The 27,082-nt window shown below is 39.7% G+C and overlaps 1 protein-coding gene across 3 annotated transcripts; it reads right to left on the minus strand.

The window, feature by feature from the left end:
- Positions 1 to 21,425: 21,425 nt before the first annotated feature.
- LOC307000872 (neuropeptide FF receptor 1) lies at positions 21,426 to 24,763 on the minus strand. Of its 3 annotated transcripts, none has more exons than XM_079616801.1 (2): positions 24,675 to 24,763; positions 21,426 to 23,901 (listed from the first exon to the last, which is right to left on the minus strand). In XM_079616801.1, the coding sequence occupies exon 2, from the start codon at positions 23,527 to 23,529 to the stop codon at positions 22,195 to 22,197; it is 1,335 nt and encodes a 444-aa protein (XP_079472927.1). In that variant the 5' UTR covers positions 23,530 to 23,901; positions 24,675 to 24,763; the 3' UTR covers positions 21,426 to 22,194. The 3 variants fall into 3 exon arrangements, with proteins under 3 accessions (XP_079472927.1, XP_079472926.1, XP_079472925.1); XM_079616800.1 differs by having other exon boundaries at positions 24,626 to 24,732; XM_079616799.1 differs by having other exon boundaries at positions 24,547 to 24,726.
- Between the last annotated feature and the right edge of the window lie 2,319 nt (positions 24,764 to 27,082).

The following is a 27,082-nucleotide window of genomic DNA, read 5'->3' on the forward strand; positions in this document are numbered from 1 at the left end:
ATCTCTGAGACCGAATCTGAGTATGATGGTGTGCTTGTGGTTGAATTTACTAGCGGGGCAGCTTTGGAAGCGCTGCGTCCCATTTTGCCGCACACATGGGTCTCGGCTAAAAAAAACCATACATGTTGTATTTCGAAGCTATCTTCTGTTTGTACAGATCACTTTGCTAGAGCTAAAACCATGTTATATCTGTCTGAATTGCAGAATTTAGCCAAATTGACTGGGGTGGATTACACAGAAGTGCTCAAAACAACGATGTCTCAGATTGGACTTTCGGTCTCCGAGCTCTGCCCTGTGCCTCATGTGGAAGATCTACCCGTCACGGAGTCACCCACGTTGCCAGAGCCATCAACTCAGTCCCCATCAGCCAATTCTGTCCCCCTCGTGGACACTGCTGCTCCTAGGCCCATCGCTGAGCCCCGCATTGATCCTTCTAATCCTATGCAGCCAGGGATGAGACATTCAACTTCCAGCATTGATGTCCATCCACCTGAGGTCCAGCGCTACGTAGTAGAGCACATTGTGAAGAATGGGGAGAGTGTAGCACATCACCAAAGAATCAGGGTTTTCTCTGGTCGGCTTCCCAGACCCACTAATGAAGCTGACTATGACACCTGGCGATCAGGAGTGGAATTGCTGTTGAAGGATCCATCTGTGTCTGATCTCCATCGCTCTAGGAGGATAGTGGAGAGCCTCCTTCCTCCAGCAGCAGACATGGTCAAGCAATTGAGTTCCAGCACGCTGCCTACAGTGTATCTAGACACTCTTGACTCCGCATATGCTACTGTTCAAGATGGGGATGAACTGTTTGCTAAATTCATGGACACATTTCAGGATACCGGTGAGAAACCATCGGCTTATCTCCAACGGCTCCAGGTTGTCCTGAATTCCGCCATGAAGAGGGGAGGTGTCATAGGGTCTGAAATAAATCGACATTTGTTGAGCCAGTTCTGTCGTGGATGCTGGGACAATTCTTTGATCGCTGAGCTCCAGCTAAAACAAAAGAAGACTTGTCCACCCACTTTTGCCGAGCTGCTGCTCCTCTTGCGCACTGAAGAGGACCGAGAGGCAGCAAAAGCACATCGAATGAAGCAATATCTGGGGTCTACACGGCAGAAAGCTACATCTCATGCCCAGTTTGCTCGTGTTAACCCTGAAGATGGGGCCGCAGTTACCGCTTTGGTCAACATCACCCAGCAACTGGCTCAACAATTAGCTGATGTCCAGCGACAGCTAGCCATGCTAACGGCTAGCCAGTCAAAGACCAGTTCTGTTCCCAAGACTTCCATCTACAGTAAGCCACATCCCAGGGCCACTAATCAGCAGCCCCGTCGTTCCACACCTATTCCGGCAAAACCTGGTTATTGCTTTCGGTGTGGTGAGGATGGCCACATCCGGCCCCAGTGTGAGAATGAACCCAATTCTACTCTGGTTGCTCGTAAAAAGAAACAGTTCACTAGTAACCAACAAAATGCTTTCAACTCCGTCCATTTAAACTGAGTCCGGTTCCTGTTGTGGGACAGACAGGGGCCAGAGGGGACCAAATCCGTCCCAAGGAAAAGAAGATTGTCAGGTGTGCAGAAATGTCACAGCCCAAGATAAAGGATGCAACCATGCAACTCCCAAAGGGCCTGGTGGGCTCAAAATGTTCTGCAGTCGTCCAGATTGCTGGGCAGAACTACCACTGCCTTTTGGATACAGGCTCGCAGGTCACTACGATTCCAGTCTCTTTTTACAACCAGAGTCTCAGTGATCACCCTGTGAAGCCACTTTACGACTTACTCCAGGTAGAGGGTGCCGCCGGTCAGTCAGTGCCATACTTGGGGTATGTAGAGGTGACCATAGGGTTTCACAAAGAGTTCGTAGGAGAAGAACTTGAGATACCGACTCTTGCTTTAGTTGTACCCGATGGTCATCCTGAGGGTTCTTCAATTGTGCTTATTGGCATGAATACTCTGGAGCCTTTATATGAGCGATACACCAGTAGTGACATCTCTAATTTTCAACCCACGGCCCAAGGCTACTGTGCAGTCCTAAAGCTCTTACAACTGAAGCATCAACAAAGCCAGCTGGGTCAAGCAGGATCCGTGAAGTTGTTGAGTCCGACATCAGTTCTGATTCCTTCTGGTCAGACCATTGTTCTAGAAGGCTCTGCCAGAATAGACAGTCCAACTACAGTTCAATGTGCTGTGATCGAACACCCGATGTCCCCTCTTCCTGGGGGGTTATGTGTCCAGAGTTGTGTTATCACACTTCCAACTCATGCTCCCTACAAGGTCCCTGTTCTCGTTATGAACGAGTCTGAACAAGATGTTCTCATTTCACCAATGACAGTAATTGCTGATATTGGTACATCACCTACTATCCTGGCCCAGCACACTGTAAACACTTCTTCCGTCCAAGGAGGTTCACGAAGAAGCACTTTGGAGTTAAACTTTGGAGAATCGCCTATTCCATCTGAATGGAAGGAGCGAGTAACATCTAAGCTCAACCAAATGCCTGAAGTGTTTTCTTACCACGACCTTGATTTCGGCTGTACGGACCAGGTAAAACACCATATCAAGCTACATGATGAGACCTCTTTCAAGCTTCGCGCCAGGCCTATCCATCCCCGCGACATTGAAGCTGTACGAAGCCATTTGCGGGATCTGCTTGAAGCGGACATCATCCGGGAGTCCGAGTCACCATTTGCCTCCCCAATTGTGGTGGTCCGGAAGCGGAATGGCGATGTTAGGTTGTGCATCGACTATCGTAAATTAAATTTACAAACTGTGAAAGATGCCTATGCCCTGCCAAACCTTGAAGAGTCGTTTTCAGCATTAACGGGCTCCAGATGGTTCACTGTTCTGGATCTAAAGTCTGGATATTATCAGATTCAAATGAGTGAAGCCGATAAGGCTAAAACCGCATTTGTCACACCGCTGGGTTTCTGGGAATGGAATCGGATGCCGCAAGGCGTCACGAATGCTCCAAGCACATTCCAGAGACTTATGGAGAAATGTATGGGTGATTTAAATCTTAAGGAAGCCCTTGTATTTCTAGACGACATCATTATCTTCTCTGACACTTTAGAGGAACATGAGAAGCGCTTACTCAGAGTACTTACTCGCCTGAAGGAATTCGGCTTGAAGCTGTCCCCTGAAAAATGCAAATTTTTCCAGTCCAGTGTACGTTATCTTGGACATATTGTGTCTGACAAGGGTGTTGAAACGGACCCTGAAAAAATAGCAGCTCTCAAATCCTGGCCAGTCCCCCGAAATCTTAAAGAGCTACGGTCCTTCCTGGGGTTTGCAGGATACTATAGGAGGTTCATCAAAGATTACGCCACCATAGTAAAACCTCTTAATGTCCTTACTAGAGGCTATGCACCCATTCGTCAGTCTATCAAAGATATAAGTCCTGCTGGAAAGTTCCTGGATCCGAAGCAGTCTTTTGGGGAGAGATGGACGGTTGATTGTCAAGCTGCTTTTGACACAGTGATTTCTAAGCTAACATCTGCCCCTGTCCTTGGGTTCGCCAATCCAAAGTTACCCTACATCCTTCACACAGATGCCAGTATAATTGGGTTGGGAGCCGTTCTATACCAAGAACAGGATGATCAACTCCGGGTAATCGCCTATGCCAGCCGAGGCCTGTCTCAGAGTGAGTCTCGATATCCAGCACACAAACTTGAATTTCTGGCCTTAAAATGGAGTGTCACAGAGAAATTCCATGATTATCTTTATGGTGCTAACTTCACAGTTGTTACAGACAACAATCCTCTTACATACGTTTTGACCTCAGCAAAATTGGACGCCACAAGCCACCGGTGGCTAGCTGCGCTGTCAACGTATTCCTTTAAGATGCAGTACCGTGCTGGCAAACACAACTTTGATGCAGACGCTCTGTCCAGACGTTACCATGAAGTGCCAGATAAGGCTGCAAGCTGTGAGGAATGGGAATATGTGAACCGACTAGCTGAGCAACTGTGTGACCCCGGCGAAGCTGCAGAAATCTCCCCTGACATTGTGGTTGCTATATGTCAGAGCAGTCTTGTTAGATCATGCTTTCCTGCTGAATACACTCGACTTGATGTTACATTAGTTGAGTCTCTTTCTGTCCATGCTAATATTATTCCTGACTGTTTTGCTGATGAAGAGTTACATGGCCTTCCTGTTATTTCTCCTCTGAATCACGCTGACTTGAAAGAAGAGCAGTGTGCCGACCCTGCAATTCGAGAGGTCATCTACCAGCTTGAGACGGGGGAGAAGGTCTTTCCCACTGTTAGAGGGGAACTTCCTGAGCTTCCATTGTTGTTACGGGAGTGGAATCGGTTAGAGCTGGAAGATGGAGTTTTATACAGGAGAAGACAGGACGAAGATAAAATTGTCCTTCAGCTTGTTCTGCCCCCAGTGTTGCGTTCTATCGTGCTGAAGAGTCTCCATAATGATATGGGGCACATGGGCATAGAGCGAACTCTGGATTTGGTGCGGCAACGATTCTTCTGGCCAAAAATGGCAGCTAACGTTGAGAACTTTATCAAAACCTGTGGTCGGTGTATAAGACGTAAGACTCCTCCCGAAAAGGCAGCTCCATTAGTAAATATTCAAACCAGTCGTCCCTTGGAATTAGTATGTATGGATTTTCTAACGCTCGAGCCGGACAGCAGTAACACCAAGAACATTTTAGTGCTTACTGATCATTTCACCAAATTTGCAGTCGCTATTCCAACTGCAAACCAGAAAGCTAAAACTGTGGCAAAGTGTCTGTGGAACGACTTCATGGTTTGCTATGGCATTCCAGAACGCTTACACTCTGACCAAGGTCCAGACTTTGAGTCTAAACTGATTAAAGAGCTCTGTGATGTAGCCGGCATCAAGAAAACTCGGACCACCCCATACCATCCCAGGGGCAACCCTGTCGAGCGCTTTAACCGGACGCTGTTAAACATGCTGGGAACTCTTGAGAGCAAGCAAAAGGCTAAGTGGAGGGAGTACGTTAAACCTCTTGTCCATGCGTATAACTGTACGCGGAATGAGGTAACGGGGTTCACGCCTTATGAACTCCTGTTTGGACGATCACCACGGCTCCCGGTTGACTTAGCTTTTGGGCTGCCAGTCCGTGATTCTTCCTCTCCTTCGCACTCTCAGTATGTGAAGGACTTGAGATCACGTCTCGAGGAGAGCTATAAACTTACATGCCAGAACGCTCAGAAGTCAGCTAAAAGGAACAAAAGTCGGTTTGATGAATGTGTAAAGCCTGCAAGCTTGGATATTGGGGACAGAGTCCTTGTTCGGAACGTCAGAATCCGAGGAAAACACAAGCTAGCAGACAAGTGGGAACAAGAGGTGTATGTGGTTGTGAAACGTGCTGGGGATCTTCCAGTTTATATTGTGAAACCAGAGACTAGGGAGGGACCTAACCGCACGCTCCATCGTGATCTGCTCTTGCCCTGTGGCTTCCTACCGGCTTCTGCTACAGAGGATTTCCCAGAAGATCTTACTGCTCAAAAGCCCCATACTCGTAGCCAGAGTCGCAACCGCACTGACCAAGTTGAAATCTTTGAGGATGAGGATACAGAGGGTGCTGAGTTTACCACCCTTGGAAGTTTTACTCAGTTCCCCGTGAAGTTCAGTGTGGAAAGTGTGAGTGGAGGTGAACATGACCTAACGACCGCTAACATTGTGGGGTCTGCCTTACCGACAGTCCCAAGTGACACTGTTCCACCTTCTCTACAAGTTCCTGTAACAAGATCTTCAATTGTAACCCACTTACCTGATGTTGAAGAGTCCTGGCCAATCATTGGTGAAGATCCGTTTATGTCTAGCGGCGAGGTAGAAACTTCTGTGGGAGAGCCTGGAAATCCTCTACTTGATCCAATAGATGAACATGTTATAAGAGAGATGGAGCTACCTGTGGGAAGAGAATTGGAAATTCCTTTGGAAGAGATAACTGTCAATGTGCCTGAAGTTGAAGTGCTTCTGGAGCCTGAGGCTGAAGCTCGTGAGCCGGTTCAATCTGAGTCATCTGTGGGTCCTGCTGTTCATAGTTCTGCTACTACCCCCAGTGATATAGTGGGATCTGGTGTAGTACCCAGACGTTCAGGTCGGCAGCGTCAACCCCTTCAACGACTTCAATATGCAGTATTGGGCAACCCGTTAATTTCAGTCGTTCAAACACTTTTTCATAGCTTGTCTGATGTTTATACAGAGGCCCTTAGTCACGCCACTGCAGCAGACTCTGTCCCTAAACTGTAATAGTTTGCTTCTGCAGTTTTTATGCAACAGGGACGTGCATGATTTAAGGGGGGAGGGTGTAACCCAGATGGTTTTTGCCTTTATTCTCCTTATTCGCGGCTCCCTCTTGCGTTCGCGTTGTCGCGAGACTTCGTGAAGTAGCGCGAGACTTGAGACGGAGTGTTGCGTCACTTCCTTTAAATACGGCCGCGCGCTGTTGTTTTGGTATGTGTGTGCGCGAGCTGGTGTGTTGAGCTGCTGCAGGTAGGCGTTTAGTTCTGTAAAACATTTTATTAATTAAACTGCTGGTTTAACTATTATGTATGCCAACCTTTTAGATTGCCTCTACCTTTTGCAAATGACTGCTGTTGAGTGACTTAATGCTGTGGGAACTGGTGAGTTGTCACTGTTTGTTATACGGTGCTAAAAGTGTGTTGTTTGTGTATATGGTTCAGTTAGCCGGTGCTGGCGCTGGCTGTACTTTAATCATACTGAGTCTGACTATATATACACATTTTGTGCTTATTTACACATTTTGTGCTTATTTAAATGAGTAACACAATGATTAATATTGTTGAATTATGAAGTTATCAACTACTCTTTGATTCTGAAATGTATTTTGAAGCTATTTATCGATATTGTCTATTTATAAGAGTATTCTTGCTGATTGTTAAGTTATTTATATTGCTATATGCAGTATTTATATTGAATCATGTACATGCTGAAACAAATGAACTGAGATTATGATTATGATAATATGATGACTTTATTATATTATGATTATGGTGATTATAGTTGTGATGCTTGGAACCAGAGTGATGTATTAATTGGTCCTGTTTTGTACAGGCCAGGTTCTGTGCATTGATGGCGAGCCACTAGGCCCAAACCTGATGCTTTGGAGTGCATGCATCTACCGGTGTGGTAGGAGGCGCTGCAGCTGCTAACTTTGCTACACCTGCGCACACACCCTCAGAGATATGTTCACACACCTTGACACTACATACATCTACATATTGGTACTGATCTTATGAACTGTTCCATCGTGGACCCTTTGGACTCTGTCTGTCTCGAGGCTGTGTGTTGTGAACCGCGGCGGCTGCAAGCAACCTTTTATTGATTGAGTGAATTCTGAGATTGTTGTATGCTCATTAATAACTTTGAACTGAATACTTCATATGTGCACGTGTAAATATTGTAAATACTTGTTGTCCTATATGTAATACAATTCACAATTGCACCGCAGCCGTGACTCTTGTGTATCATTGAACTCTACCATTTCCTCCCTGAGCCAAACTAAGATCTTCTGATACTGGTCCACTATTTTATTTATTATTTCGGCACTTATATATGCTACACTTGCCAAGTACTTTCCTACACAGAAAGCAACAACAGGAACATGTTAGGCTATATTGTGTGTGGAACAGTGACAATTGTATCAAACGATATTGTGTAGCTAGCTATAACTTATAAAAACATTAAATGTGAGGCTACTATTAGATGAGGAGAATTAAAGAAAATGATGTTTTTCAATATAAAACAGATATATTTATGTTACTTTGTGTCTGTGAGAGGAAGTATCAAATGAGGGTCTTGTTAGTCCAACCTAAAGAGATTTGCTCTTCCTTAAACCATTTAAAGAAACAAGCCACTCAGACCTGATTTCAGGGCAACTAAATGTGCACTGACAGAATCAATACCTTGCTCTTTTACCTCTTCAACATAGTGACGTACATTTCTTGTGCTTTCCTGCTTATGTGTCAGCAACAGTTATAGAACAAGTGCGTGTATGTGCGCTTTGTGTGACCACTGGCACTGGCCTCGGGGCCTTTTTTCTATTAAGCATTTTAATTATTTGAAAAACAGGAAGCAGAAATCGTATGGCTAAAAGTAGTGGTGTCCCACGTCATTAAAGTGGCATAGGTACGACAATAGCGACATTTATGTTCTTCCACATAGGCTATATGTTAAAGGGATAAAAAATCACACACACATCATCATCACACACAAACACGCACGCACGCACCCACACACAAACACACACAGACAGACACACACACACACCACATGTCTATATCTCCAGGGCTAAAATTTCAGGCAGAGAAATCTCACAATCATCCTTGACTATCCCATATACCCACAACAAATTTTGGAACCATGGATAACCCTATTTTTTTGTATGGGCATCACATAAAAAGTTTAAATCCATAGGCTGTGCAAAATAATGAAAGGTTCTTGAACTGCACCTTCACTTCCATTTTCCTTCTCCTCATTTTCCCTGATAATCTCTCTCTCTCTCTCTCTCTCTCTCTCTATCTCTCTCTCTCTCTCTCTCTCTCTCTCTCTCTCTCTCTCTCTCTCTCTCTCTCTCTCTCTCTCTCTCTCTCTCTCTCTCTCTCTCTCTCTCTCTCTCTCTCTCTCTCTGTGTGTGTGTGTGTGTGTTTTTTTCACTATTTTTCTTGTACCAGTCACTTCTTCATCAGCAGGCCTACAGAACAGAAATTTCTCCACCTTGTTGCAAAACAACCACCTCATTGTAGACATAACCTAAATATATTTTAGTTATGTTCAAAGTATTACATAGGACAATTGTTGTTGTTGTTATTTTGGCTTGACAAAGCCAACATACTGATTTACTATTTTTAAGCTTATTATTATTATTCTGAGCCAAAATTTAAACATGCTAGCAACAGGCAAATTCATGTTAGCAGTGTGTTAAAACATGCTCATTCATGCTAGCAACGTGCTAAAACATGCAAGCAACATGCTAATTCATGTTAGTAACGTGTTAGAACATGTTAGCAACATGCTAATTCATGTTAGCAGTGTGTTAAAACATGCTCATTCATGCTAGCAACGTGCTAAAACATGCAAGCAACATTCTAATTCATGTTAGCAGTAGCACCCCATTACTACAGTCACTCTACTATGGTCTAAATACTGTATGCTATTATTATTCTATTGTAAAGTTACAGTAGTAATTTAGCAAAGAGATATTTACATACATTTATAGTAGGCTATGGGTTTGGAGGGAGCTATAGTGCAGACAACAACAAAAATATGAGTCATAATAATGCAAAAAAAAAATCAGTGTTAGGATTTAAAAAAAATGATATTGTCATGATGTAGTTTTTATTTTGCTAATTTTGACATTTGAAACATTGAAAAACATTGATATTGAAACAAGCAAACAATTTGGTGAAAAGTACAAAGGTAGCCTAGTGCTCTAAATATCAGGTTATGAACTAACTTTGCCCTCAGCCAAAACGATTTGCCTGGTAACAAATAATAGATTTTTGAGACCAAAGATTATTCGTTTGATATTAGGCTCAAAGTGAATTACATCTCATGTTAACCACAACAGGGACATTAGAGCCAGCTGCAAATATCATTGCTGTGTGTGTGTGTGTGCTCTAACTTGGATGGGTTAAATGCAAAGGACACATTCAGATACCGGTACGTTACCATGCTTGGCCTTCACATGTCACTTTCACTTCTTTTTAGAATATTTATTTAAGTATATTTAAAGCTAAGTAAGGTTTAAGCATATTTTAAGTATGCGTAATATAAAAAATAGCGCCCCCTACCATATCATAGTGAAAACATGGATTGCCATCAATGGCAGGAAATCACGGCGTCATAAATGACAGAAAATTCCGTCAATGGCAGGGAAAGAGTTAAGTAGATTTTAAGTAACCTACGTACCACGTACACAATAATACACATACAGGCTATTCAGAGTTAGGAAATTAATATTTTAATATCTCTTTGTAAATTCATATTTTCAAACAATGTAAGTTTATAAGACAGTAAAAAGAGGTGAAAATGTATTTTTATATACTCAATAGAATACTTAATTATACTTAAGTATATCCAGATCAAGAGCTGACTGTAAAATATATCTTTAGGCCTACTAAATTATGTAAATGATACATTTCATTTATTCTGTTACAAAGTCAAATATTTAGGGTTGATCTTTCTAAAGTTATACATTGTCTTTGTGGCAACAGTCTTATTTAGAATTACCATGAAGATTGTTCACATCAATTTTAAGTGGTGATATTGAGAAATAAATCCACCAATAAACTGTGAAGGAAAATAATTATATGTGAATACTGACATTTTGATTGTATTTTATAAGATTTAGAGACCTGCATGCCAGGGAATGCTTCACTTGAGCGATCATGAAGAAGATAAGGGCAGCACACCGTCCCAGACAAAGCCTGAGGGCTCTGGATGGTCATTGGGTGGTTCTCGCTGCTTCCTGTCCTTAAATGTTATCACTGGTTAGTCGGGTGACTGTGGTGACCGCATGTGTCTCAGGCTTATTTCGGGTAAGTGTATATGCGTCTTGAAATGTGTGGGAAGTGATGTCTTGAGGCTGTGTGAGTTTGTTTTCAGGCTGCGATTAGATGCTCACCCTCTTAGCATGCTTTAACACCAGTGTGGACAGAGCTGTAGGCGCCTTCCTAAACAAACAACCAGTGAGGGAGGAAAGGGAGAGAGGAAAATGTGGAATCAAGGAAAGGTAGACCTGGTGAGTATGTGTGGTAAATCTTTGTGTTTTAACTGGCAGGAAGGAAAACAGATTGCTGAGAGGAAGGAAAATAAGGGATATCATGGTGTTTATCAAATTTTTCTGAAAACACACAAAAATTATTTTTAATGAATCAAAGAAAGAACTCTTTTCATGGCATGCCAAGGAAACCACTCCCAGTTACATGTCGAGAAGAATGTATAAAAATCTGGGGTCGGCAAGATTTTTTTTTATGTTTTTGAAAAAAAGTCTCTTATGCTCCGCAATGCTGATTTTATTTGATTAACAATAAAATATTTTTACAGTTTAAAACATTTTTTTTTTCAAATATTATTTATTCCTTTGCTTATTCCTTAAGTTTCACATGATCCTTCTGAAATCATTCTAATATGCTGATTTGGTGTTTAAGAAACATTTCTTATTATTGTCAATGTTGAAAACAACTGTGCCGCTTCATATTTTTGTGAAAGAACAGCATTTATTTGAAATAGAAATCTTTTGTAAAATTCTAAATGTCTTTTCTGTCACTTTTGATCATGTGTCCATGCTGAATAAAATGATTAATTTCAGTTAACTGACCCCAAACTTTTGAACGGTAGTGTGTATATAAAACAAATGGCACACTCACTGTTGCTTCCAAATATATCTTTGAATGTTCAGTGAAGTGTATGAAGACTTGTGTGTATATCTGTCTTCAGGTGAAATCTTCCTGCTCTTTCCACTCTGGATTTCCTTCCACAAACAAGGAGCGAGGGCTGGACAATGGAGAACAGGAACCAATGAATACTAACTAAATGTCCATGAAAGTGAAACTAAGATCAAACATGACTAAATATCCCTGACACAAATATACCTTTGAATTGAAATGTTCCTGTCAATGTGAAATGTAAGAAGACTGCATGTGAATCGCTTTCCCCTCCGGATTTCCTTCTACACATCATCTGTCGCAGGTAATCTACATACATTTCCTATAATGAGTGAGTGAAAAAACATTCCTTAACAAATCTGTCTATCAATGCCTTAATTTTCTGTCCTGCAAAAGGAGAAGCACAGGTCACATTTAATCAAGATCATTTCGTATCGTTGCATTTGTGTTTATCAGTCGTTAATAGACACCACTCATGCATATCCATGATAATCTTGAAGAGGAAGTCTGGGGTCTCCAAGCAATCAATGAATGAATGGTTGAACAGGTGGGAAGGTGTCTCATTTGAAAGTGTGAGGAGGCAGATCCATCCGATGTGTGAGTACTTATTTTGAATAAGTAATAACTTCATCACGACTGCTAAAATGGTATGTTCTATATATAGTAGGATGTAACCCCCGTGTCCTGACCACATTCCACCCATTGGCCCTTACCAATCATGGCCTCCTAATAATCCCCATCCATTGAATTGGCTCTATCACTCTCTCTCCTCTCTCCACCTAGAGAATGCGAACCTACGGCTACATCACGCTGCGTTGCATTTCGGGAAGGCGCCGCCATCTTTGCAGGATATGCTATCCGTTGCCATGGTTCCTTCAACAGTGAGACCGAGAGAAATAGCGGCAGAGAGAGAGCAGCTTGATATTTGTTTGCATTTGTTGATACGGCACAGTTTCTTGGGAATAAATGGAGGAGGATGGGAGAGGAAAGTGGCTCTATCAAGAGAGAATAAAAAACAACGCCAGGCAGCGCTATTTAGAGAATTCAAGCGCTATTTATTCAGAATCTCTACGGAAAGAAGTAGGTCATCCGTGTACTTTTTGCCTACTCTTTTATGAGTACTGTGAATTCAGACATCTTTCGTTACATACTATTGTTCACCTACTATATAGTAAGGAAGTAGCAATTTCGAATGCAGCCAATGTTTGAAGGTCAGTGCTGAAGGTCACACCTGTTTAGACTCATAGACATCACCTTATCATTGATGCAGTTTAATCATTCTAATGAAATACACCACCAAGTCATTAATGATAGCATTTTTTTATAGAATATCTGAAATAGAGAAACATGTCCGATTTATTCTTTACATTAACAAGCGCCATAATAATAATGATAATTACTTTGAACAAAAAAATGTATCTCATTTTGTAATGATGCAGGGGGTTGAATAGATGGCAGGCGAAGATGCAGTTCTAATTGCAGAGGTTATATTAAAAATAAACAAACAAACAAACAAGCAAAAATAAACCTAATCAATACACACAAGAAACTGAAACAAGAACCATCTAAAGACAGCCACAGCAAATGGACGCACCTGTTAAATAAGAGAATATTCAGAAGCCTTTAATCATCATCTCCACTCGAGCAAGAAGAATATTTTGTGATATAGTTTAAGGAGTATAACTTTCTGCTTTAGTGACGCACGACAACAGTGTTCAACAATAGCCAATCTTACACCCTTAAACTCGTGAGACTTCACTGCAGGAGCTGTGATCACGATGGCAGACACACATCCAGATAAAGTTTACACCCTGAGGAGGCAGAGCTGGTTGATGTCACCTCATCTTAAAAGGGCCAAGCTGACAGAGATGGCAGGAACGCCTCCTGTGACTGGCTCAGTGCTTCCTCTTCACGGGTTTGAAATGGCAAGACTTTCTTTAAAAAGCACTAAAGCGAGAGACAGTGTTGAATTCAGGTTCAGGTTTTCTTCCCCTGTCAACAGACCTGATGAAGTGTGTTTGAACTGTGGTACCATATTCACTACACTGACATAAAGACATTTTGTCAATTGAAATTCAAATAAATAATGATGGAATATGTCGGTCTATATATAGCCCCTTTCATTCATACAGTCTTTAATGGTAATTTACCGTTAATGAGTTAATGAGTAATCAGCTTGGTGAAATTAAAGATACATCTTCGTTTACCAAGCATGAATGATGATCGGAAAATAGCTTGAGAACAGCTATTCATCAATACACAAATAAAATATTGTTTAAAATGTTAGTTACTGCCTTCAGTTATTCTTTTGGAATAAATGTAAAAATGCTTAAAACACTAACTTGAGATTTATACTTGGTTTTAATAAACAGAACAATAAAAAATAATACTAAAACTGTATTTGGTTTCTTTTTTGATGTAATGTATAGTAATGTTTATTTAACCAGGAAAATGTGACAACATTAAGTTGAACTGGGACATGAATTTACATTTGATTTTAAAAAAAATGGATCAAGTGTGAACAGGACTTAAAAATACAAGTAAATCGGTTTTGGTTTGTGGTCATACTCGGATGTAAAAAATGTAGTCAAATTGGACACTTCTCCTCATTGGCTCTGCATTTTAAAACCATTTCTGATTTGCATCACGTACTGTAGGCTATTCACACATCAGTACAAACATACGAGTCAACTATCTTACCGGCAAAAAGACAGCACACCATTGCTAGTGTGAACAGCTTTGTATTTACAGGAAAAGTAATTATGTTCATTTTACGGTAATTTACCTGGATTGCTGTGTGAAAGAGGCTATAGGCTTATATGTTTCACAATGATTATATGTGATCACAATGACGATAGACTAGTTCACCCAAAAATGTAATTGTTCATCCCAAGATTCGTTCCAAACCTGTTCTGTGGAACACAAAAGAAGATATTTTAATGTCTGTTTTTTGTCCATTCAGTATGTCAATCGGTCATCAACTCTGTTTGGCTGAAAGAGTCATACAGGTTTAATACGACATGAGTAAAAACGTATACTTTTAATAAATAAAAGTGTTTGTCATTCAAGACATCACTTAAATTGACTATATTTTCATATTTACTTTACCATTCAGATTGACTTTATAATTTTACTGATCATTTATGAAATAATTATATTTTTATGTTTGAGACACCGAGAGGTCCTGTGGACACTTTTTCTGCCCATAGAATAACTCTGTTTTAGCTGAGCCAAGTAACTCCTACGGATCAGTAATTATCTCAAATGAAAATACTAGGTCAAAGGTTTTTATTTTTTAACTAATCAAAATGCTGCTGGATGCCAATTTGATCATTATTCATCAGATTTTTAAAAAGTGAGAAATGCTGAGATCACACAGCATGCCCTGAGGAATTTAGAAAACTTTAATTAACAGTTCAGTAATTTTGCTCTAACTTGCAAGCTTTTAATGGTCCCTCTGCGCTTTTTGTGATAATATTGTCATGTCTTTAAATTATCTTCATTTGTGGGCTTTTCTAAACACACACTTGGGGTCGGTAAGATTTTAAAATGTTTTTGAAAAAAAAAAACTTTCCAAGGCCATCAAAAATAGAATAATATTGTGAAATATTTCTGCAAATTAAAATATTTGTTTAATATATTTTAAAATGTTATTTATTTTCAGCCTCATCACTCCAGTCTTCAGTGTCACACAATCCTTCAGAAATCATTCTGATTTGGTTTTCAAGAAACATTTCTTATTTTTTATCAATGTTGAAAACAGCAGCTCAATGTTTTTGTGGAAACCAGGACACACTTTTTCTGGATTCTTTGAATAAGAGTAATTTCAAAAGAACAGTATTTATTTGAAATCGAAATCTTTTGTAACAGTATAGGCCTAAAGGTTTTTGCTGAATAAAAACAACAACAAAAAACAAAAACAAACGTTAGAAGCGTAATTATCTTAATTACATTTCTAACTTCACAAGACAGAACAGTGTAATCAGTCCAACGTGAAAATACACTTTGAAAGCTCCTTGAAGAGAAATATTGAGTCGCCAGTCACAGATCAATATAGAGAACAGTGCAGCTTCAGCACGCACATCACCATCATCATCGATTTGCTGGATTTTCAGATGTAATCAGACTGCATCTTGTGTGCATCATATTCAGATACAGCGCTGATGTATTGTATAGTGAGATTGGCAGCCATACGATTAGTTGCGACAGACTTCACAGCTGTGGTATTTAATATGGACGACTCATAGATGATCACACGTTCTCTTCTCTCATTCTCTTTCATGGTCTAGACAGACTGAAAGAATGCAAGAAGCCTCCAGAGTCTCGAGACAATCTGTTAAAGTAACGTGTGACGTCGATATTGAATGCATTATAAACTACCCAATCAAACTTTCTGCTCTCTTTGGGTATATTGGTTTTAAATAGGCTGATTCGAGTAATATAATTGCTGTATATCTGATGCCAGCCTGTGTTTGAAAGTGTAGAGGCAATTTTCAACTTTCATTCTCACTCAAGAAGACTCATAACACCTTAACCTTTAAACGGGATTGCAGCTTTTTCTCTTGATGTGAATACTATAAGCCTTTAGAATCTCAGTTGATGTTGTAGTCGTGTATCCTATAACATGTCTCTAGTCTGTATATCCAAAAGTAATACATGTTTTTTCTTTTACATTCATGTACTATATAAACTTAAATACCCATAATTTTATGTTAAATCATTTATATATATATATAAACTCAGTGTTTACCAGCTAATTATCAAACTCAGATCAAATCAACTTTGATTCTGCTAAATAATGTTTAAACATTGTCTAAGTATTGAAGCTAAGAAAATATTTATGTAGGCTACTTTTCAAATAAGCCTATATTTTTTTTACATTTTAGTTAACTTAGTTTAATTATATTATCATTTGAAAAAGTCTGGAACTAAACAATGTAGAACTACATGAACACTATAATTCACGTTCCAGTTTGCTTTAATCGGTTACATTTTTATACGATTTGCAGTCACTCATTTTAAATGATGCGCTGTCAGGCTGCTCCTTTGATATATCATTCATTTGATTGTTCTAAACAGCTGTATTTATTAATATTTAATCTGCCATAATTCTGTTGAGTAGATAACTTGTGATATAAACAAAGATTTGATTGCAGAGGTGTAAAATACAATCTGATAGTAATATATTTAAAAAGATTTTTACCCATTTTACCCTATACGTTGAGCCAGTGAAGTTACTTACTAGTTAGAAGAACACACATGTGTAACTAGCTTGACCTAACACTGCTGCTCAAACCTCAGTTACACAACACTGACTGTTTGATGGTGAGACTGGAAGGCAGAATTAGGACCGCAGCAGGTACACCCCCCCCCCCCCCCACACACACACACACACACACACACACATACACACACACACACACGCATGTTGGTACATTACATCACATTTGTCAGACTTACAGTATGTGCATACTTGCATAATACCTTTAAAAAAAATGGACCTATAATAATGCATACTGTAAAATAATGTTCGTAGACAAGAACAAAATCATGTCTAGCCTGCATAAAGTTCAGATCAGAATCCCACTGAACTGCGAGTCAGGACCAGTCACCCAACATCAGAGCTTGAACTCACTGATGCTTGTGTCTGTACAAATGGGAGCAAATCTCTTTTGGCAAAACATCCAACATTTAGTCTCAAACCTTCCCAGAAGAATGGAAACTGTTAAAGCAGCAAATAAGGGAGGCCATCTATTAACCCCAGGGGCGCCTGAAGATAACCAGATATCTCTGGGTTACAACAACATTACGGTACGTAAGGATGAAAGAAAAATCAGGCAACTGAAACATGGTTGAAATGTGACGAGTTTACAGGTATGATATCAACACCATAAATTAAACAAAGTAGTCATAATTCATCATTAATCGCTTGGCAAAAATGTGGGCTATTGCAAACTGCTCTGAAAGTACGAGTATGTAGAACGCACAACCGAAAATTCTCGGGCCAGCAGCATGTGTCCAAATTTCAATCTTAACCGTTCTATTTCATCAGAAACTATCTGAAAACAGGGCTTTAAGTGTAAAATACCAGACTTGTCCTTTAAAGCAGCAACTGAAGAACGCGACTGGCTATAAAACAATATATACCCATATATACAAATCATTTTTTGAAAAAATATTATTATCTTGCAGCCTAGGCCCCTGTGCTTGAGTGCGTTAATGCGCTCCTGATTAACATCCATGATTTTTTAATTGAAATGTTCTCAAGCTCATATGAGTGTAGTGTTTGGGTACTTTTGGCCATGTGGTGCATCTAGTTATTAATACACACACAACTACTTAATTTACCCACATATCCCTTGGGCAAAATGTCACTATCAATCTACACAGAGACTGTGCTGATGAAGATGAACTCATTAATAATGTATGAGAAAGCCAGGACTGCAGAATTCACAGACAGTCATTATTAATTTTAAGATGCAATATGTATGTGCATGCTTTATCAAAGAATTTGAATGATGAAAAAGAAAACACTCCAAAGTTTACAAAATCACTTTTGTGAGGGATTTGTCTGAATACTGCTGTATTTACAAACTTCTTACGTTTATTTAGGTATTTTTAGGGTCTGTTCTCATTTGTAGTTCGGTTCCTTTGGTCAGGACTAAAAAAGAAAATTATATATTTAGTCCTGGTTCGCTTAGTGTTCACAATGTTATTATTAACACTGAAAGATAAAATGACAAACAGCTTTTGTGAAGTATATTTTGCAACAGAAATGATCAATCATCCAATACAAGGCTGTGTACTGGGCCTAATGCGCCCGTTGTGCGTACATGATATGATGGTATTTTGACCGGCTGAGATCTCACAAAGAACTTACAAAATGTGTAAAGTGGTCAAAACTGCGGTAAATCCTCTGTTACACACACAATGGTGATATGCTGCAAGGAGACGCTATTTCACGACCAATTCGTACGAGTGAGTAGGCTACGAGGTGACTAATTCGTACGATTTGTCTAAATTTGTGTAAAGTTAATAAACAACCCCAGTGATGGGTAGGTTTAGAGGCGGGTCAGGTCATTCGTACGAATTCATATGAATTGGGCAACTCGTAAATATGTACGATTTAGTAAAAATCGTACCAATTCGTACGAGTGAGGTATGAATTCGTGCAAATTAGCCAACTCGTAAAATACATACAAATTACCGGGAGATCGGGTTGGGGAAAAAAAGGTTTGCTTCAGCATTTTGTCCTTTTTAGGGCCGCATCTTGTGACATCATATCCTGTTTTCGTTTTGTTTATATGTCTTCGGCCTGTGTTGCATTCATATTCAAGTCAAACCGCACCAGAGTTCGTTTGGAAGCGGACAGAGACCCACCTTTCCAGGGTTAGTTTTAATCGAACCAAACCTGCCAAGTGTGAACGCCCTTAGTCTAGTGCTCTTATACTTTAAATTGTGTACTTCAGTGAAAACCTTAGTACCGAGTTAAAACATTTCAAGTTCTGAAAACATTATATCAGCGGTCCAAAAATGGTCCTAGAGGGCCACTGTAATGCACAGTTTAGTTCCAACTTGCCTCAACACATATCTGGACGTTTCTAGTATGCCTATTAAGACCTTGATTATGGCTTTGGTGTGTTTAATTGGGGTTGAGCTAAACTTTGCAGGACAGAGGCCCTCCAGGAGCAGGATTGGACACCCCTGCATTATAACATACTGAAATTCTGTCAACTGTACACCACTTTGGCAATGGAGATGCAGTTATTTATAGGTTTGTATAATTACATAATGTAAGCGTGATGAAAACAGATGCAGAAAAATCCCTACTGCAGTTTTATGGCCTACTGAATGAATGTTTCAGGGCCTAAGGAAGATTCTTTAGTCAGTGGGTTGTCTGAACTGCTAAGAGGTGGACAGAGCACAACAGAATGGAACAGAATGTACATCTCAAGAAGTCGACACAGCGTCTTATAAATTCAATGCTTTTGATGTAGCACTTTCCTCCAAGGCATGTGCATCATGTGTAGAGAAACAGCAGCACAACAGTTTGGTCTCTATGTGATCATGTTATCCTGATAACATGATCACATAGAGACCAAATCTCGAGTGGCTATATACCCACATTCAATCTGTCAGAATCAATTGTGCACTGACTCCACTACAAGTCACTTGAAAGCTTCTGGCTGATTAGAAGAGAGCATGAGAGAGAGAAGGTGGGTACAAAGAGCAAGAGCAGTTGGTACAAAATGAAATGCAGTTGTTTATTATAAATTCTATTTACAAATCTGAGATCATGTCCTCTGAGACATAATGCTTTTATATTGATTGCTTAATCTAAATTGAACATATAGATTGCAATGCCAAGATAGTGGAACTAGTATACACAAGACACTTATCACGTCTATATTGCAGAAAATATTAATATTTACAGAACTCAGAAAATATTTACCCGTATAAATGTGCAAAAAAAAAAAAAAATAGGACAGGGAAGTATAGCCTATATAATGGCATACACTATAATGCCAGTGTATTTTTGTAAGCTAATGACTGAAATATATATACCGGTATTTAAAAAAATAACTTTACATTTTATATATGTTTTTTTATTTGACTAAGGTCTCCCTCCCTCCATCATACCAAATTTATTTTCAGTTACTGTAGCTTCTTATGCAACTGCTGCTATAATATTTCCAAGTCCATAAAATATTGAGCATTTTCACCAGAGGGCAGACATAGACATAGTGACAGACATTACACAGCTTTTTTTATTATTAAACCAAAGATCCAAACATAATTTTTGTCTCATTAGGTTGAAGTTTCAGTCACTGTAATTTCTACATACACTACCAGTAAAAAATGTACATGTTTTTAAAGGAAGTCTCTTATGCTCATTCCAAGGCTGCATTTACTTAATCAATAATACAGTAAAGCAGAGATAATGTAAACTATTATCACAAAAAACTATTATGATATATTTTAAAATGTAATTGATTCTTGTGATCGAATCACTCAAAATTGATTGATTCATTCTAATTAGGGATGCACCGATATGAACATTTTGGCAGATACTGATAACCGATAATTCTTTATATTTGAAAGCTGATAACCGATGTATTGACTGATAAATCTAAATTCAAAATTTTTGAGAGCCTGATTACAAAAACAAAGGCCTCACCATTAAAATCCATGTCTCAAGCACACAACATTATAATTGTATGTAGCCTATATGACAGACTTGTGCTGCACATGTTGCACTGAACTGTATTTTACTTTTTTGAAGTGATTCTAATCATATTTCAAGCAATTCAAAACCATCATGACGAACAGTGCGAATCTGAAGTGTCTCAGCTGAAGGAAATAATCCATTATTTATCGGCTTTAATATGTCAGCTACATTTTCTTATCAGGCCGATAACAATAACATTAAAAATTAACATATATCGGCCGATACCGATATGGTGGCAAATATATTGTGCATCCATAATTCTAAAATACTGATTTGGAGCTCAAGAAACAATTTCTTATTATGATCAATTCTGAACACAATTGCTGCTGCTTACACTTTTTTTTAGGATTCTTTGATGAATATAAAGTTTAAAAGAAATATAGACATTATACTTGTCTTTACTGTAACTTTTGATCAATTTAGTCCGTCCTTTCTGAATAAAAGTATTAATTTTTTTCCTACTGACCCTAAACTTTTGGATGGTAGTGTAGTTTAGAAACTAAGTTTCTGCTCTGACTTCAGAAAGATAACACTAAGAAGAGGGTGATGACTTGAGATGCAGATGGTTTCCACATTTAGTAGGGAAGGTGAGAAGCTGTGAGTGTGTTCACAGAAAGACGTTTCCATGACGTTTCTTCACCAGAGATTGTAGGTGTGAGTGCATATGTATATGTCTCGGTTTCACTCGGATGATAATTTTAATTGCTGCTCTGCTAGACGTAGGAGCAGCATTAATGACGTTTGGTTTATTTTAAGACACTGCTCTAGGCAAAACTTAACAGCGCATAACCTTATACATTCTGCATTGAACCACTTTATTCCTTCACGATATGGATCTCTTACATGGTACTTCTAAATGGCAAGATATTTATTACATATTATTAGTACATTTACAGAAGATCTAAACATGGCTAAGAGTTACAACTGGAATATGAATGGTTTAATCACTATGCAGTTAGACAATTAATGTATGATGATTAAAAAGATGCTCAATGCTCACACATGACTGTCCCATTCCCACTTGGGAATATTCCACAAAATAATTGTTTGCCATTTTTTCCTCAAACCTTGAAAGCTATGTTTCAAAACATGTACATCATTTACTCATCCTCATGTCGTTGGAGTCTATGGAAGCTTGTTTTTGCCACAGAATAAAATATTTTAAAAGAAAAGTTTATATCTCACAACTCTGACTTTATAATGCGCAATTGCGACTTTATATCATGCAATTCTGACTTCATAACTCGCAATTGCGACTTTATATCCAGCAATTAAGAGCGACAAAAAGTCAGAATTGTGAGATAAAAAAAGTCGCGATCACCTTTTGTATTTTGAATTCTGTGGCAGAAACAAGCTTCCTTAGGAGTCAGCCAAACTGGTATGACTTTCTGTCAAATCCAAAATAATTTATTCTGAAAAGTGAATTTTTTTGTCCATACAATGAAAGTCAATGGGGTCCAATGCTGTTTGAAAAAGAAAGAAAGTCAAAGAGGTTTGGAATGAAGGGTTTAAAGAAGCACAAAGCACAACACATCTGTGAGCAAATGTCCACAGCGGTGCATCAGACCTGCTATGTATCCAGTGCAATCGCCTCGCTCATTCCTAAGTAAGGTAAGCTCACAGACTCACACGTGCGAGACTGAGTCCACCACATCGACAGATTCAGATTTCCATTATCCTCTCCACGGGAGTTGGTTGTGTTCAGAGCGGTGCTCCCTGGAGATTTGTCTTGATTCTGCAGGTTGAATATTTTGGGGAGGGAGGCCAGAGCCAGCGCTGAGGCTGGGGACGGGCCACAGAGGCGCAAACGCAAAGCCTTGGCTGAGCGGTGGAGATCACCAATGAAGCAGTAGCAAAATGGGTTGAGAGAGGAGTTGGTGAGGCCTAACCATTGTGCAAAGGGCCTGGTCTGTAGGAGCCAGTCTGGAGGATGGCGCAGCTCACGGTCCAGCCAAATATCAGTCACGTACATAGGCAACCATGACAGAGCAAAGAGCAGCACCAAAGCTGCGACCATACGCGCGATCTGCTTGCGCCCCTGCAACCTCGTCTCGTGAAGCGCTTGAGAACGGGGGTCCAGCTCTGTGAACTGCCCCTCGGTGCCGGTGCTACGCAGCCGGCGACACGTGAGGAAGGCTAGAGTGAGATTAAACGCAACAGGTAGGCAGTAGAGTGCGCTGAACAGCAGGACGTTGTACGCCTGTCGCAAGCGTGGCTGAGGCCACACCTCTCCACAGACGGGCAGCACGATGGCCAGCCCTTCGATCAAAGCTACTTCATCACGCCTGGTAACTATTGCAACGGGCATGCAGATCACTGAGGAGACGAGCCACACGACTGTGACGGAGGCGAGGATGCGTCGGCGAGTGAAGTAGGCTCGGGATTGTAGCGGCGAGTGAACAGCATAGTACCGGCTGATGCTGATGACAGTGATGCTCAGGACGCTGGCCGAAACTGACACCGCTTGCGTGAATGGCACCGCGCGGCACAGAAAGTCCCCGTACACCCATGGTGTGTAGATGCGGTGGCCCAGGGTGACGGGCATGCACACGCAAACAACTGCTAGATCGCACACCGCAAGGTTTATCAGCAGGCAGCGGGTGGCGCTCGCACCCGACAGACGCATGCTTCCATGCTGGCCAAGTAGGACTTTGAGGGACATGACATTTCCTAAGAAACCCACAAGGAAGGAAATAGAGTAAAGGACAGTCAATATAATGGTGCCAGGCTCTCGGATGGTGAGGAAGAGCTGCCATTCTAAAGCAGCATTATCCTGGAAGAAGAAGGAGCTGTTGAAGAAGCTGGCTGGAGTCGGCCTGCTCTTGTTTTGAGGTTCACGTTGAAGGTCCAATGCCCTGGGAAGGGCGTAGAACTGGGTTGGTGGCTGATCTGGGGTCGGATTCATAGTGGTTTCCCGTGATGTTGAGTGGGTCAACTATGACTGAACTACATCGTGACTAAACTACATGGTAACTGTTTGAAGTTTTTACTTGTCAGGTACTAGCGTTTCCATTCATGCACAAAAAAGCTTGAAGGCCATGGCAGAAAAAAGCAGATGATGTGAAATCCATTCTTTCCTTTTGTCGTTTCACTAACTCAAAGCCAATACATCTCTTCTTCCACACAGTATTGACTACGCAATTCACTTTTACCTCCCCAGACAATATAGATGACAACAAAAGAAAATAAGATCCTCTTCTTTATCTAATATGTGTACCTCGTCTTCATTCCTTTGTTTTCTTCACATCTTGAGGTAATCTGTATCTTCATGTATGACCTGAAATAGGACAGAGACAATTACACACATAGATGTACAAGCCACGGACATACACATTTATTCACATACCCCTTAAAAGAATGTAGAAAAGCCACAAACACGAACAAGTAAAAGCTTTCCAAATCCTTTGATTAATTCATATTCAGTCTCACGCTGCATAGTGTGTGTATAAGGGAAGCTGAGATCCCCATATTCAATTCAAAGTGCTAACAGCAGTAAATAAGACAGAAAGGTTTTTACTTTGTATAAATCAATAGCTTTATTTTCCCCAATTCCTCTGTCAAACTGATCTGCAGTCCTGCTGGTGAATAATCATGAATGGTGTTGCAAATGTTTTAATGAATTTACAAAAACTATTTTTATTTGTTTTACAAAAATTTTTATTTTATGAATATAAAATAACATAAAACCTAATATTTTATAATAGAAGGTAAATAATTTAAGATTAAAAAAGCAGAAATATAGTGATTCATAAGTAACCTAACTTATTAGTTAAAACACTGCCCTCGATATAAATGTTATTGCTATCAATAACAATTGTAGATAAAATATATATTTAAAAATGACGAAACATATTCAGCAGTCGACACAGAACACAGCTAATTTTACACACAGAATTTGACATGGATAGCCTAGGCTACTTACTCAAACGATCATAACGCTCTGATGTGTCTTCCAATAGGTCAAAAGTTAATATATGTCCTCCAGGTAAAGATCAACGTACATTTTCCAACAGACTTCCATTAAATCCAGCGCGGTGAGGCGTCAGTTACCTGTTCACGACCTCTGGTAAAGGAGATGAGTGAGTTATCGGTTGAGGCTCAACGCAAGCTGAAGCTTTGTCTTTAACTGTGTTCGATCGCTGCGCACATGCGCCCCCTCGCGGCAGCATGAAGACACTGACACAACCCACGGTCACCAGCTGTGCTTTCCTCCTGAGTAACCATTTGGCAAGAAGAGCACGTTCAGATGCTTAAGTTAGCAGAATCATTTAAATATACAATTGTTGTAAATTGATGAAATGTAGTAAATAGAATTAAATTAATAATAGAAGCCAACCCCAGTCATTTTCTGCTCTACCATAATAACCTCACTCTCTTTAGACTAGCCTATACTGTACTGAAATACATCAAGTCTGGACACAGTTATTTAATATGTATATATAGAATCAGTACTTCCTTAAATAAATTGCAATATAAAAAAATGAATTAAAACATTTATTTTCATCATCACACATATAAAAACTAATATTGTCATGAAAACAATTGCTTGTTGCAACATGTTAAGGGGCCAACAAATACTAATTTATTCATGCAATAATAGCCTGAGAGAGAAACCAAGCTCACATGTAGCTATAGATCTGCACCCGTTCATTCCTTAATTAACTCACACTCTGTTCTGGAGGACAATGTTACTTTCACCTGTCAGCACATTTCATGTGATTTTTCTCCTTTTTCTGAATTCATTATACTGAAGAGTTTCCATTTTCTGGCACACCATCTGTGCAGAATTTCTGTGCTCAGACTAAAGTTTGGTCTCATTTAAAAAAAGACCCTTGGCCGCTAAAAAAATATACAGTTGCTTCATAATTTATCCAATTGGCTCTGCAGAAGCAGAAAACAGGAATAAAGCGATTTGCTTTATAGGCCAAATCTGAGAAAAAGGCACCATCTGGTAAAAAAAAGAGTAAACATGTTTTTTTTGAAGCCTTTCCAACAGAATGAAAGCCTATTGACAAAGACTATATTATGGGATAAAAAATGTCATATTTTAATGGGTTTCAATCGGGACATTTTTTGATCCTAAGTGTAACTGTTTTGTGTAGTGTAAAATAGTTTTATTAAAGGAAATGGAGGTGAAATAGTAAAATTCCAAAAAAATACACACTTGTGTCAAAATTTATGAAGTTGGCGTAACACAGGCAAAAACTGAAAAAGACAAAAATGTCCATAAATGTCCTAAGGACGCACACGGGTTAAACAACCAAGACTCGAATAACGTCATTGGAGCCTCTACAACAGACTAACCAAAGTTCAAACAAATTTGGTCTCCTAACCCTTTTATATATGAAAATAAAATATCAAGATATTGATTAATTGTTAAATATTCATGAATGTCAACAAAGTCTCTGAGGAGTCACCCCTGTAAAAAAAAACAGCTTTCGGAATCCATTCCCCCACTCCCATTATGAGAGGTGTTGATGAAGTGGCTTAAAAAAATCTTATTTTATTTTGTGTGTGGATGGAGCTTACCTGGTAACAGTCTAAAGAAATATATTTAGGAGTTTTTGACTTTTATTGTGATAGGAAAATATGAGATTAAAAAAGTCCACAAGCCGGGACATGAACTTTTCACCTAAAAATCACCAGTTCTATATGTCAGTGAATTGGCCACTAGGCTGTGGGGCCTAATCATTGCCAGCACTTTGATAGATATTAGAAGATCCTCCTTGTGTAAGAAATACAGGGGGAACGGATTCCCAAGGCTGTTTTTTGGCCGTCGGATTCTGTTCCCCCTGTAAAAAAAAAAACAGCCGTCGGAATCCGTTCCCACACTCCCATTATGAGAGGTGTTGATGAAGTAGCTTACAAAATGCATATTTTTTAGTTTTTGCCTTTTATTATGATAAGAAAATATGGAATTAACAAAAGTCCACGAGCCGGGACTTGAACTTGCGTCACCTAAAAATGATCTGCTCTTAATGTTTGTGCACTGACCACTAGGCTATGGGGGCCTAATTAATCCCTTTACTTTGGTAGATATTTTTGCCGTCGGATTTTGTTCCACCTGTAAAATAAAAAACAGCTGACGGAATCCGTTCCCCCACTCCAACTATGAAAGGTGTTGGTGTAGTGGCTTAAAAATGCTGATTCTACTTTTTGTGTAGATGTAGCTTACCTGGTAACAGTTTAAAAATATATATTTGGAGTTTTTGCCTTTTATTATGATAAGAAAATATGTTATCAAAAAAACTCCACGAGCCGGGACTTGAACTTGCGTCACCTAAATATGATCTGCTCTTAATGTTTGTGACCTGACCACTAGGCTGTGGGTGCCTAATCATTGCCAGCACTTTGATAGATATTAGAAGATCCTCCGTGTGTAAGAAATACAGGAGGAACGGATTTCGACGGCTGTTTTTTTGCCGTCAGATTCTGTTCCCCCTGTAATAAAAAAAAAC

Source organism: Phoxinus phoxinus (genome assembly GCF_949152265.1).
Source record: "Phoxinus phoxinus genome assembly, chromosome: 6".
Classification (NCBI taxonomy): Eukaryota; Metazoa; Chordata; class Actinopteri; order Cypriniformes; family Leuciscidae; genus Phoxinus; species Phoxinus phoxinus.

Coding starts and splice junctions, on each gene's coding strand:
- LOC307000872 (XM_079616801.1), bottom strand. CDS start 23,529: ATGAATCCGACCCCAGATCAGCCACCAACCCAGTTCTACGCCCTTCCC.